This window comes from Heliangelus exortis, chromosome 4 (assembly GCF_036169615.1).
Source record: "Heliangelus exortis chromosome 4, bHelExo1.hap1, whole genome shotgun sequence".
Taxonomy (NCBI): domain Eukaryota; kingdom Metazoa; phylum Chordata; class Aves; order Apodiformes; family Trochilidae; genus Heliangelus; species Heliangelus exortis.
The window spans coordinates 26,100,098-26,115,239 of NC_092425.1; the positions used below are offsets into that span (position 1 = coordinate 26,100,098).

At 38.3% G+C, this 15,142-nt stretch overlaps 1 protein-coding gene across 1 annotated transcript in view; it reads right to left on the bottom strand.

Moving 5' to 3' along the window:
- The window catches only part of CRACD (capping protein inhibiting regulator of actin dynamics), a 129,573-nt gene that overhangs the window by 55,685 nt on the left and 58,746 nt on the right, over positions 1-15,142 (bottom strand). Inside the window, exons 2-3 of the mRNA XM_071743477.1 lie at positions 14,968-15,108; positions 2,975-3,046 (exon numbers count right to left, since the gene is read on the bottom strand). Coding sequence (XP_071599578.1) covers positions 2,975-2,999 — 25 coding nt within the window. The 5' untranslated portion in view covers positions 3,000-3,046; positions 14,968-15,108. The remainder of the gene's footprint in view (positions 1-2,974; positions 3,047-14,967; positions 15,109-15,142) is intronic.

The window sequence follows — 15,142 nt, forward strand, 5'->3', positions numbered from 1 at the left end:
CAGAGTCAGACTCTTATTATCCATCAGCACCTGAGTAGTCAACTGGGACAAACGTAGCCACAGAGCAGCTGGACGTCCCTGCTTTAGGCTATATTGTGAAATGGGGCAAGGCTAAAGAGGACACATCATTTAGGGAAACAGCATTCCAGAATAAAAATTAAATGCAGTCTGGTGTGAGAGTAGACGAGCATGAAGAGATTGCATCTTTGGAGAGAGGAGACAAGATATTAATCTCACTATTTAATAACAAATCAATAAACTAGAGAAAAAAAGTCTCACAACAACATGGGGTCAAGATCTTTAATTAGATCATGAAATATTAAATTATGATTTTGTACGTGTTGCAAAGCAAAAGGTACTGATTAATTGCAACTCATTAAGTGTAAGTTGTTTTGTAATTAGGAAAAATTAATGCAGCCATGGCAAGGCTGATGCAGACAAGAACTCCACCTCACCAAGTGTCCCATTTCCAAGATCAGCCAGTCTGCTCAAGCAGCAGAGGAGCAATTTGAAATTCAGTCCTGACCCATGGGGACAGGAATCAGACCACACATTCCAACTTTTCTGAAACAGAACAAGGAAGACTCATCAAATAAATATAATGAATGCCTTGGCTACAAATGACTGGGTTAGCCAATTAGTGGCTGAGCTCTTAGAAGTTCATGTTCCATGAATAAAAAGCATTGCTATCCTAGCTAGAGTACCTGTGGATGTACACTCCACCTATGTTCATGTTATCATTTTGCAGAGCTCTGATAATCCTTATGCAGAAGTTAGGTAAGTCATACCCCATATGCAAACTACATGCTTCTTAAGGAATCAGAAACAAGTGTCCCAAGGAAGATATTGCCAACAAGATTTTCATAGCATAATATTTTCAACCTTTACTCTTTTTCTCTTTACCTATTTTGCGAGAGAAAGTTTGCTGTAGATGAGAGAGTCCAGAAACCACTGGATAGAAAATAAGATAGAAAAGAGACTGAAAACAAAGGCAAAAGAATTAGCCCTAGTACAGGCACATGTTCTGTGAGCAAGACCACCAAGGCGTGCAAAATTGTCATCACTCACCTCAGCTAGAAGGAAGGCAAACTGCAGATATTCTCTACCTTTCTGCTTTTAACGCTATCCATGAAACACAGGTGTCCTTCAAGAAACTGAATATATTTTAGCCAATCCTTTTTCTATTAAAGGAGGCAGTGACTGTGGGCACAGGTTTCCTAGAACAGCAACTTTCAGAGAAGTCTCACATGACATTGCATCAGACTCGTCTCCCACAGCTGCCTGCCAGGGAATTTTAAGTCTTCATGTCAATACTATACAGTGATTGACCACAAAACCCAATATAAGACAAAACACTGATGAACCATATTATTTGGTGGTAATTTTACAGCAAATGCTTTTCTGCAAAATAAGGCACCAAATTCTGGGAAAGTCTGGGTCTGGAATTTGCAGCTCAGTTATGACTTCACTAATAATAACTAACACAAGTGTAAAAGCCACATGAGAAACAAGAGTTTCCTTCTCCCAGTGCCACTGGTGAAACTGCCTACCAAAACAAAACTAAAAAAGCCTGAAAACTTCACACAAGTAAATTCTTTTCCTTGTACTGAATGGACACGCTGTACTCCCACAAAGGAAGCTAAGAACTTCTTTATATTTCAAGCCTACTCTCTTTTTTCTCAACAAAATACAAATGAGAGGGCTGTGTGAATTATTAACAGATGACAACAGAGAGCTAGCCAGGTATTTCAAACTTGTGTTTCTTCTTCCTACATGCATTCCTCAGCAGTGCGTGTAAAGTAAGTGTTCTTACTTCTTCCATCCTTTAAATCCATAATTAAGTAACATATTGAGAAGTAAAGGCCTTTTTATACTCCTTTCTCTGACATGACTGTCAGGGAGACGGGGACTAAACTCCTTGTTTTAAGGGCAGTTAGTGAACCAAGCAAGAGCCTTTTTCCTTCTTTATACCTTCTCAGTAGCACAAGCTCATGTGGAACATCAAGCATTCCAAAGGAAACAGAGATACTACTTGCTTCTGAACTGGAATAGACAAATAATCAGGAAACCTGAAAGCAGACTAAAGCTTTTGTCGTGTTAAGATGTCACTCATCTCCTGCACATCATCTGCTGTAGAAAGCAAAGCCTGTTCATTATAAACACTTTGGACAAACCCTCCTCCCCCATCCCACCCCCCCTGCCCTCCCAACAGAGAGATGAAGAGGACACCACATTAATCTCGCACCACTGCTTGACAGCATGCTTGCTATGTACACGTATGTACAAACTTAATACTGCTTCAGTCCATTTGCATCATTTAAGTCAAACAAACTCTGAATTTGACAAATATGCTCTGCAAATCCAATGCATGAAATAAAAATTAAATAAGATGTTAGTATCAGTGCAGCTGAAAGATTATATTTGACAACTAACATAGGAAAACCTACTGAAATTAGAACTACAGGAGTAAGCTTTAAAAATAGCAAACTTTTTTACAGCCTTGAAAAATAATTCAGATGATCCTAAATGAGCATGTTTTTATATTTACTTCAAAATTTAAATGCATAAATTCTAAGCTTTCATTAACCAATAGGACCATTTGAAAAAGGTATGGTAAAGCACAGCATGTGACAGAACATCAGCTGGGGAAGTCAAGTTTCCCACAGTGGTGCAGATAGCTCCAAGTGATGCCACAGGGAATTATCTGCAAAAACATAAACCAGAATAACCTCTTTGCTTTGGACTGACTCTGCTTCACACATATCCTGTTTATTATGACTGCCATAAAAATGGACAAAAGCAGCACATACATTAGCAGCAGCTCCTGCTTAGAAACAATAAGCACAGCACATTCTCCCCTCAGCCAGCTCCCCGCTGAAAGGACTCCAGACTTAGCCACAAAAACTTAACAGTGAGCTTTTGAATGACAGGACATCATGTTCTCCATAATCTACACAGTCAATCAAGTACTTACAAGGTTTCTTAAACAAATTGATCATGCCTACAATTTCAGGTGATGCCAGAGAAACTCCAGACTTGATCTTCTCTGAGGAGGAAACAAAAGCCATGAGATCACCAGAGGGAAGGGTTAGTTTGGCTTTTTTTGTTGTTGTTTTTAAAAGAACTCTAAAGGACATACTGTAACTTGTAGGAACAGCCTTACAAATCAAGCTGAGCATGTGTTTCAGCATTCTGTTTTTATTTAGCACTCTCCTTGTGGAAAATACTAAGGGACGTCTTAGCCATCAACCTGAAATCACCTTGGCTCCTGGTAGGTAAGACCTCCTGACTGATCTTTCTTGCAATGTTCATTTGGTACATTAGTTTATATAACTGCCTTTTGCTCAGTCTTCCCAAGCTACAAAGCCAAAAATAGCTTACCTTTTCCACAAGGGCAATAAGGAATACCTGCAATACTAGGCAACTCTACATGTTTTTATCTTGACAACAACAGTTGGATGTCAATAAATTACATGAAATCTGTAGGCTGCATTTTCCAAGAAAAACTGTGCCAGACATGAGTATTTTGTGAAGCATCCTAGAGCACTGAGAAATGGAGACAAGCATTAAGCAATCTATATTAACTTCATAAAAGAAGCAGCAATATGCAAGTTCTTGCACAGAAAGCAATAAAGTTTTGAATATAAAACCTAAATAAGACTCCATTATGAAGTCCTCCATAAACCTCTCTGTGCTCTCAATAAAACCTCCCATGGCTCCAGTGCCTCCTTTCACAGAGGTGCCAGTCTTCCAGAAATAGATCCATGCAACCGGAATTTAAGAGAAAATATATCCTGTAAAGCTAGACTCCCAGGTCTGTATTTTGGCATACAAATGGGTGGTCTCATTTTCAAATCTCCTAGGATTACTAGTAGCTTACAGTGCAGTAAAATCCTCTACAGAAAATTCACCTTTTAATGCTCTCTCTTCAGTTCTAGCAGGATGTTTGCTCAAAATCACGTCTTACAAGCTTTACCCAAAGACCAGCAACAAATGGCTAAGCTTAGGCCTTCACATCCTGAAGTTTTTAAGATGTTTAGCTTCTCATAAAACTTAGAATATAGAGAAATATTGTACTTTTTTAGTAGTACAAAGTTTATAGCTATCTTGTGGTTTAAACAGAGATCCTCACATATCGGTGACAGACTTTTGAAGTCAGGAAGGTAAAACATTTAACATAGGTAAATTTTAATTGCCTCTTAATTTTAATTTTACATACTACATTCAACAACATCTGATTTTTTAAAATTTTCCTCTTCATTATTAGTTTATTTGGAGAAGCGTTTAAGAATCCCAAGCTGCTTAGAGGCTGCATTTTGCTAAGCAATGGAAATACAGACACACTATCAGTTCCCTAAAACACAGGCAGTGGGATCAAACTGAGAATGAGGAAAGATAAAATAAGAAACTTGGGAGTAATATCGTCCTGTCTCCCCCTCCTCTGAGGTTTCTCACACTGATTTTTTTGGCAGATATATCAAGACTTATGTGTAATAATAACTTTAGTGACTTTCTTCTTTAGGGACACGTTTTATTTCATTAATGAAAAATTCTCAGGAGTCAAGAGAATGACTTTTACCCAATTTCATTTTTAATTAAAAAGAGGGAAAAAAATAAAGAAAAATAATAGAGAGGAGAAACTAGCCTGGTCTAACAAAACAGGTTGGCTTTTTGACCCATCTAGAGAGGCTGCTTTATTCCAGTGACTAACAAGAACAAAATCCCCTACAGCAATGATTCCCAGCCCTCTCAAGCTTTCCTTTCCACAGCACTACACTACTTCCAGCATCCTTCCTAACAAGCAGCAAGCCAGGATTAGGTCCAATCACTGGAGTGTACAACAGGGCTCAGGGTGAGCAGAAAGGCTGCACAGCTACCCAAGCAAACACTCTGTGGGTCACAACTGTGGTTGCTCCTCTGAGCACGTTCTGCAGCTATTCCAGTTCTTTGCAGATTTATCATTTCAAACCCAATGACTGAGATCCAGCTCAGTGAGCAACAGATGAGTGTTACAATCCTGAAAAGCATAGGTGTCAGAGGTACCTCTTAGAGGAGCTACCCAAACCAACATCAAAGTTGGAGATGAATGAATGAATGACCACAAAACAATCTCCTAACTGAGGGCAATTAGCAGTGTTTAATCATCACTAAGGTTATCAAAGGACAGCAGCTGAGGAGTGGCATCACTCAGACATTAAGCATGAGGACAAGAAGTGGACAATCAAGAAGTAGAAACCACTCTCCCTGTAACTTCCTAATAAGAGCTTTATCTCAGTCACACCCAAACTGCCTGCCACCAATGCCTCTGCCTTTCTCTGTTTTAGCAGGGACAAAAATTGAAATACAAGCTTTTCTTACACATTAAAGTATTAAGTGGGAGAGGATTAAAAAGTGAAGTGGCAAAATAAACTCCATGCAGTCAAAGTTTAAGGAGAAAAACAGCTTTTTTTCAATTGACTTACATAAAGGTAGGTTTTAATGGTGAAGAGTACAATGCAGTAGACATTTTAAAGGCTGTAGTTATTCCCCAAACAACTCCAGTTCATGTCAACACCAATAAAAAATTAGGCAACACGGGGTGTTTTATTTTTACATTTTGTTCCGCGGAGAATTAAATAATTCACAGCACAGAATTGGCAGGGATGCCATCCACTGATGCCAAGCTGAAATGTTTGCCCCTCTCACCAGCCTAGGTGACATATCTTTCACCTTGACCTATTTTGGATGCAACAGGAAATCGAGGCAGTGAGATTGCTAAAACCTTGTCAGACATAATTGTAGGTTATTAATGCAACCAGAAATCTGGCACAGGCACTAGACTTCTAACTTGGGAAACATGCTTGGTCAGTAAACTTACCTGGTGGTTCAGAACCCCAGAGATTACCATCTCATTTAACTGCTCCAGGCTACATTCAGGCAGTGGAGAATACTGAAGCAAGTAAGAGAAGTCAAGTAACAGAGAGAGGCAGACAACGAACCAGGCAAAACCCACTTCACTGAAGCCAGGGAGTTTCTGCAGGGTAGTTAATGATGCAAAAGATGGGATGCATTATTTAGGCAAAACGTGTCCCATGGGAACTCCTTGGGAGACAATTAACAGAGCTCTCAAGCAACAGAGTCAGACTCTCGTCTCTCATTTGTCCCTCAAATGCTGGAGGTCCAAATGGAAAAAACTCTCAAGTGAGCACAAGAAATTTGACAATATATGGCATTCACAGTGGTATATGGAGTCATCCAGTTCCATTCCAATTGCACCTTCAAACAAACTCTGTTTGGTAATGAACAGCAAGACTGCCTGGTCCCCCATAAATGAAATCAGAGAAGTAACTTTTTCATTTCCTTCTGAGTGGACAGGTGCCCCATTTCAAGATAAACAGTCCCAACAGCAAGGACCTCAGTGGCAGAAAAACCACGAGGGGTTGAAGGGACCAGAGTCTCCCAAGGGATGGACACCTCTGTTCTGAAGTGAGCACTGACTGCAGAGGGCCCAGGAGCACTCCCCATGATGCCATCTCTTCTGAAAGCCAACAGGGGATGCCAGTTCACCAGAGTTTTCAACACAACACCTCTCTGAAGCCCTAACTACACAAGCAGAAACAAAGTGATGGATTTTTAATGTCTTTACCAGAATGCCTGGCTGGAAAGGAGCATCTCTTGTATTAATGAACATCTTTGCACCAAAGTAAAACCTGGCAAGCGTTGCCTACCTTATTAAGCCACAAACCCTTTTTAATCTTGCTCCGATATTGTCTTATCTATGAGCAGCTAAATTTCTATCAGGCTGGGTCAACTGTTAAACTTACATTGCTGTGATTTTGACATTTCAAGAAAATTCTGGTACACAACCAGAGCAGAAATAAAAGAACTCAAGCAGCTGAAAGAGTAGAGCTGAATAAGAAGTACTAGAAAACAGTAACAGATTTAGGAATAAGGAGGTCACCTCACACCTCAGCACACATGAATTTATTCTGTTTGCTCAAATAACTTCATGTTCAGATGTAGTCACTGCACAAAATACCACACCATTTTAAAGAGACCGAAGCATTTCCAATAGTTTAGCCATTTAGAAAAAATGAGCACAGAACAATACAATCACGTGTCACCCTTCCAGCTTTCTCTTGGCTCTATAGATGATGAGAGGATTAAGGATGGAGAAATCTGTTGCATCTCTTGTCACCCACTCCAAGGGAGAGACCTCTGATCTCCAGAGCATGGAATAATAGTGACATTTACACTGCTTCAAAAGTATTCTGGATGCCTGGGCACTAAGGTGCTGCTGCAGTGACAACACAAATTATCTCCTTCTCACCAGATCCTGTTTTTTTCAGCCTTTCTTATGCCAGACACCTGCAGTCTCTTCTTTATTTAGCAAGGGAGAGATAAGGTATCAACTTCCCACCAAACTGCCAGCACAAATGTTAGGAGCTCCCTGGGAGTGTGAAGGAGGAGAGGACTGATGGGAGGCAGGAAAGCAAGGAGGTCGATGTTCAGGTGACCCAAGATGAATGAACAACTGATGAGTGGAAAAGAAAGCAAAGTTAAGGGTCAACATAAGATTAAACCAGGCTGAATCTTCATGGGACTGGTAATACCCATGCAAGTCAAGAGCTGGGTTTATTTTATTTGTTTTTAAAAATACCCCAGAGATGGTGCTTTTCTGAAATGGAGAGTAGAGCATAGCAGTCAGTATCTAATAAAAGTTCTAGATGTCAAAATTGCTCAAAAAGCATGACTGCCTACTGAGCTAAAGCATGATATTGCTGTCCCTAAAAGGGAATTGGTATCTAAGCAGGTACAGATTGGAATCAGTGATTCATCCACCCGGGGCCTTTAAGGCAAACTGATGGGGATGTAGAGCTGACAGAAGGAAAAGAAAGTGGAGGAAAATAAGGAGGCAGTGGGGATTTAAACAAGATTAGCTACATGTGAAGCCTAAATAAAGATTAAAATCACTGCCTCGTGAATTTGGGGACTTCTGAAGTCAAGGTCATGAAATTAGGAGAAAAGTGGCAGTTCATGAGTTTGTATGTTGACTTTTCTGGGGCCAACTTTCAGCAGTATTTTAACTCTGAAGAGCTACCATTTAATACAAATTACAAATTATTAAACTATAGGTGATCATGTGTACCACCTTTTCTTTTGAAGTGGCAGACTTTTAAAATTTATTGTTTGGTCTGCTAACTCTAAAATTGCTGGGCCAGGTTCCTTGGAAAGGTGCTGGTGTCCATGAGGGACCATGACTAGGGAAAATAAGTAAGATACCTTCAGCCTACTTAATAATACTTCAGCAGAAGTAAATATACTGATGGTATTGTTTTCACTAACAAAGTGATTAAATTTTAAATCCTTAAAGATAGTTTTGTCTTTCAATACTAAACTTTGTTTACTTTTGCACTGAGACTAGAGAAGAATGAATGGAGTAGGGTTGTTTACCAGGCTCTAAGTATTTTCTAGGACAAAATGTTGCCAGAGAAAATTTAGATTCAGTACTAGGAAACATTTCTCAACAAAGTATGATGACACTGGGACACAGTGAAGTGCAAGAACATTCACCTTGACAAGGTACTCAGAAATAATTAAATGAACAGTTCTACACTTAAATGAGGAAAGACAAAATCAGCTGAGGACAGTATTGCTTCTTAGAGCCAGTCTCTAGGACTCTTTCATTCACAGAATACTATAATTAAGCTGAATGTCACTACATCTTGAAATAGCAGGGGGTCAGGGGAAAAAGGAAGCTAGGGAAAAAAATAAACCACTGAATCAAACTCTGCTGTAAAAAACTGTAATATAGTCTTCCTATACAAATACTTGGAACTTTCCATCCCATGTGACCAAATATGTTCCAGACCATGAAAGAGACGCTGGGAGACCTGTCTGTAGTGAGAAGGAACTGCAAAACCATCATGGTCAGCTCTACAATTTTTCAACATGGGCATATACAGTTCCCTTGCAGTGATTTTTGAGGAAGGAAGAGGCTTACTCTGTAAATAAAATGAAATTGTGTTCTGTCTCTTTAATTTACAAGCAAAAAACCACAATATTTTTACAGTACTTGAGTAATCAATTCCCAGTGCCTCAGAGCGACTATTTTGGTTACTATCCTTTTCAGCAGTAGCCACGTTTTTGATGGGGTTTTTTTGTGTTTTGGGGTTTTTGTGTGTGTGTGTGTCGTGGTTTTTTTTTTGTTTTTTTTGTTTTGTTTTGTTTTGTTACTGAAACAAGAAGTACAACACAATTATATAACCACTAAGATTTTGAAATCAAACACAAGTTTAAGCTTCCCTTATTTTTAAATCTCTGTTCTGGCAGTAAAATATCTTACATTTTAGGCTTCTTTGGAACTATGCACTAGCAGTACTGTGAGGCTACAAGAGTCATTACATGATGAAATCCTTAATATGTCAAAACTATATCTGTGCTGCACAGCCAAATGCTTCAGCAAGTCACATCTCCAATGAATTGCAGAGCCCTATAGTAAAAAAGTCACATAGTGCAGAACACGTTTTCTGTATTTTTGTTCCATTATTATTCCTTTCTCTGATTACTAGTGGGAACAACTATTAGTGTTTTATATTTATATAACAAATATTTTAAACTATATTTTCAGTTTTTCTATTTAACACAAAAATAGAGCTATACATGAGCACTATATTAAACAGTATAATTAACAGCCTTGTAGTTTACAGCACTCTATTGGTTACCTGAATGCTGTGGAAGTACATAGAAACCTTTTCACAGAAAATTATTTTCTTCAAATTACATTCTCTAGTTGAATGTTTTCTGTACTTTGTTCCTCCAAGGAGTAAACATCTGCTTTAACAGGCTCAATAAAAGCTACTCCATAGGCAATAAAAGTATTATAATGGCACATTGTATCTTCCAGATCTAACAAGATAGCCATTAAAAACTGCAACATTGGGACTTCCTTAAAACATAGACAGAGTAACATAACAGTTCAAAAAGCCTGGAAGAGGATTTTTTTTTAGTGGAGATCATCTATGGGTTCAATATTTTTCATACTTACTTCTTCTCCAGAACTACTCTTTTTAGGGGAAGAAGTCTTACTTTTAGATATTAACATACGAAATATGTGAAAATATGCACTAGATGGCATGGTTTTATCCTGAGTTAGGTAAAAAAAAAAAAAAAAGTGTAAGTCTCTGAGCTACACTTCAGCTGAGAGATGCATTCAGACAGAGGGGAGGAAGGCCACAGGGAATTTAAATCCCAGAATACAGAGCAAATAGGGGGTCCATTGCTGGTACTGAATGTGCTGTAGCATAAACTAGCTCTGATATCCACACGAGTGTCTTCTCTTAGAACTTCCCAAATAACTTAACATCTCTCCATCCTTGTTGGCCACTAAAGCCCGTAGCTACAGCCAGCTTCCAGCTCAAGGAAGGACTAAGTCATATCAAAATTAAACACATGATTGTCTTTTCCTGCATTAGGGTTTCCAAGATTATTTAGGTGGATATACTGCTGGATGCTTGACAGGACACCATAAACAGAAACACCACTTTAGCAACGTCAGATCAGGATTTGTGTCAGTTTTTGCCAGTCCCAAACATACAAACCTGAATTCCTGAGTACTCTAAGATCCAATTTTGAACTTTTAAATTCTAATGTTGGTACAGCATTGCAAAAAATAACCAGAGAATACTTTCATTGGGCCAGTTCTAAAAGTATAGAGGAAGCATAAATCATCTTTTGCCCACAGATAATTCTGCCTACAGTATTCTTAATTTATATTCTCTCAGCATTCAGCATAGAAGAAATTAAAAGAATGTGACCTATAGAGTAACTAAACCTGGATTTATTGCATAAGATTGTGCCATCAACAGAACCACAAAAATAAAAATCCAGAGAGAAACTGATCTGAATTTTGCAAACACAGATTCTGGCCTTGTGAAAAGTGACCTGACATAAGAAATTTGGAACATACGAAAAGACACAGGAACCACTCAGGCTTTGTTGTTTTGGTCCCATTGAGAATGGAAATCTTGCCTGGAACTTTTGACTCTAACTAGGAACAAAAACCTCAATTCCAGTTATAACTTGGCAGTTAAAATAAACAAACATTTAATTAGACCCAAGCAATACCACTGCAATAAAATAATTTAACAAAAATTAGCTCTGCCTTAGAACCAAGTACATTCATTTTTCTGAAACTCTTACTCTGTATTAAGTACAAAGACTTAAATAGATACAGGCACCCAGAGACTGAACATAAATACTGCTCCAGTTTTAACATAGGTATACTATCCAGCTTATCCAAAGGAAGTAAAAGCAGAGAAAACTATTAATGCAAAATTATCATGGAAAGTTTTTACATGCTGGGTACCTTCCTGGGGAAACAGAGCAAATGTTGAAGTTAACTGGTGACATTATATATTGAGACAGCTGAAGAAACACGACAAATGTGACAAGGCAACTTATTTTGTTCATTTGTTGTTTTATTTATAGTTGTCTTACCATTAGTTCAAAGCAGATGATCAAAAATAGCCCAGTTCTTCACTGTGACAGTATTACCTTTCAGAAAAAATTTCTGTACAGGAGCTTGTGCCATTCACTTCACTGTCTCCAGGTTGTCTTGGAGAGCCCACAGCTGTCAGGTGTAGCTTTCACATTATAACACATCTATCCAATGCCTTCCCACATCCCTGACAGTAATAATAAAAAAAAATCCATCCCACTCAACTTCCAAAAGCTGACAAGTTGCTAACCTGGTAAATATTTGGCAGGGATCTCACAGCTCTTAGAAAGAGGAGGACTAAATACCCAGACACACAGGCTGGTAGCCTCCAGTTCCCTACCTGTTTGCCATGGAGAGAAATATACACAATCAGTAGATTCTCCAAATTGTATGTGAAAGAAATATTTAATATCTACAGCTGGTTTTAGATCATCAAAGTCTTTAGAATTCTTACTGTGCAAATCCTGTAATTCTTGTTCTACCATGATCAGCAGATGGATTTAACCACACGAGTTTTCAACTTTCAAAGTTCTGTGCAGTTTTGCAGAGAGAGTGATATTCTGAACTAATTAGTTAATTTGATATCAGAAAATACTCTCCATGGAATCGTGAACGTAATTTTAGATTGCTGCAGCTCTCAGGTCATCTTCTTAGTTGTTGTTCCTTAGTCATAGGGGAGAAAAAGAAGTTGGTTCTTTCTAAGTAGGACACATATTGGGGAGGGGCCCAGGGTGGGCAGCCTTGGCTGGAGTAAGCACAGGGGTTTCTAGGGATTTTCCCACATAGTGTGGGCATGACACTACCCAGCTACTACCCCAAGTCTCAGCCCTGCAGGGTCAGAGGCACTGAGTGGGCAAACCCCAGATTAGATGAACAGAGACTCAGTTTCTCTGGTGGATGGGATCAGTTCTGCACCAGGCTAGAATGAGGCCATGATGTTGCTCAGCCAGAGAGAGAGCAAGGGAAGGCTAAGCTGCAGAAGAGCATGAAGTCAGAATCCACTAACAGCAAAAGACTTCCCGACTGGTTTTGTGATATTAAATTTGAGAAGACAACAGATTCATCCACATTAATAGTATGTAGAGGGTTCACAAATCAAGACACTTTTCACATTGAGGTTCATTCTAATTTTCACAAAAATTCTTTGCAAGCATAACACAAAAAAAAGCCTACAAATCTAGAAAATTAATCACAAAAAAATGCTAGAAAATGTTAACTAAACCAAGGTCTCTGTCTTCTTTGCAGGATGCCTTCATTAAGATAAATAAATAGATCATTTGCACAGCTGGTTATTTCACAGTGACTCATTTCATGAAGTCCTTGCAATTTGTACTTCTACTGAAGTGACTGACAGAACATAATCAAAAGTACCCATAGTCAGCAGTTATTGTATGGAAGAATTTGAATTGGGTAAACACAAAGAACAAGAGTGGTAAAAGAAGGTAAACAAGAAATTAATAGAACAATGTGGGGAAAAAGAACTTTGAATGAATGAAATAAAAAACTTCAATAGAACATACAAGAGCAAAGGTTTTCCTATTCCTTCACTTTTCTAAATGAAGAATTAAAAGAAAAAATGTGCCTTAAAGGAAACTGAAGCCTCTGGAGAAGGAGGATAGGGTCATAAATGTGAATGGTAAAACGAGCTAGAAAATATGCATTTATTAGAAAAAATAACATCTTCATTACACTTGTTAAAAATTAACTGATGCAACACTTAGAAGTTATTTACAACAAAGAGAACCTTATGGATAGAGCAAAATCTCTAGTCATAGTACAAATTATTTCCTATTAAAGTTTTTGTCCTATTTTCTGCAGCAAAAAACCAGAATATTCAAGCAGCAGAATATGGTGGTGGATTATGAAAGAATGCTGGGTACATGTAGGAAAAAAAAATAGCTGCAATTCTCCTGCAAGAAAATTTATATGCAAATTCTATACAGAAACATGTGTTTTGCATACCTTATTTATGAAATTCATATTATCTAATCTGGAGATGATATTGCAACTGACCATTCTTATACACTGCTCTCTCAATATTTTAGGCCAGTGTGTATTGCAGTATTTACTTGGCAAAGAAAAAAAATGTGCATAGCATGTATATGTGCCATATAGCATGTAAAAATGTTGTCTATTAAAAGGAAACACGATAGCTGAGAATCTGTAATCCTTACACAAAAGTGTTATAGGAATCCAGGGCTAGAGAGCAGGTAGAAAGCATCCTGTATTCACAGAGCACTTTCCACTGGTGGTGGCACACCTTGTATCTTCCTGCTGTGGAAAAATAAGAACATTACCTACCCAAAATACATTAACAAATGATGTCTCACAAGTTGCTGTTTCAAAAACATCTGTGGAGCTGAGATGCAGTAGGTTTTTTTGATAGAAAAGTGTCCTCATGACTATGACCATCTCAAGACAACAGAACCTTTTTTTCTTAACAAGCCAAGAATTCCATCTGATTATTTGAGTGGCCAGTATCTACCTACCATTCATTCTCTTGCCACATCATAACACACCAGTCACATAGCACACACATTTTGGCAAGACAGCCCCAAGTAAGGCAGGACTTTTTGTTACCTAATAGTCCTGGTCAGGCAGGACGCATTCTCTAAACCACATAAATAACTTCGAATACCAGAACCATATTGTTTTGTGCAAAAGCGAAGACAGCATTTTTACATTAGATAGACACTAAACTTAGTTTTATAGGAATGCAGTACAGAGTAGGGCATTTGCAGACAAAGTCATCGATGAACACATTTGCCCTGGGACCACATTCCAGAATGGATGCTCTAGAAAGAAATTATTACCTATCATTCACAAATCCAGCCTTCTTCCCAGGCCAAAAAAACCCCAAATAAATGCTGCTGTCATTCCACTTTCAGAGGAAGCATACACAGGAAGTGATGTTTTAGTTGTTATCAGCATCTTCTAATTCTTGTTAGAACTGAGATGTCTAAGGAAGCAGGGTTGTAAATATTTTCCAAATAACCAGTTAATCCAAAACCTGTCAGAAAGGAAAACAGTGCAGATCTGTTTTGATAAAAGCCTGACCGATGGACAATTAGCACTGACTCCCAGTGGCAGCATTCTACAAGCACTCTGTGTATCTGTGTGGGCAAAAGGAGAGCTGCTTGGTAGAGCATTGACTACATAAATCTTTGCATGGCTAAGAGTAACTTTAGTGCTTGAAATGGAATAAAGTATTTGCTGTTGTGTGCAGTACTTGTTTTCTGTTTTTCAAAAATATACACAAAAGCCACACAAAAATTAGTTCCAAGGACAGTAATACATGAATTACATTCCTCCTTTAATGTGGAAAAGCTCTCTTTTTCTGTTTATAAGTTAGAAGATGCAGATTAAAGTAGGTACTTCAGTAGTCAATGATTATATAAATTTTCACTTCTGCCTTGAACTCGATGAATTGTTAAATAATAATGAAAACATCATGGTGTTAAAGGATCAGCAGAAAAGCATTTTCTTACCTTTTTTTAAGAGGAGGTGTGGTATTATCTACTTTCACACAGTCTTGCGTTTCCTCTGAAATGGGGATTTTTCTTTAATAGAAGTGATCAGAAATCAGGATACACTGCTGGGGATCAGTTAGCATTCTTCTCCCAGATTGCCTAGGCATAAGGGAGAAAGAAAGAATTTTACTTC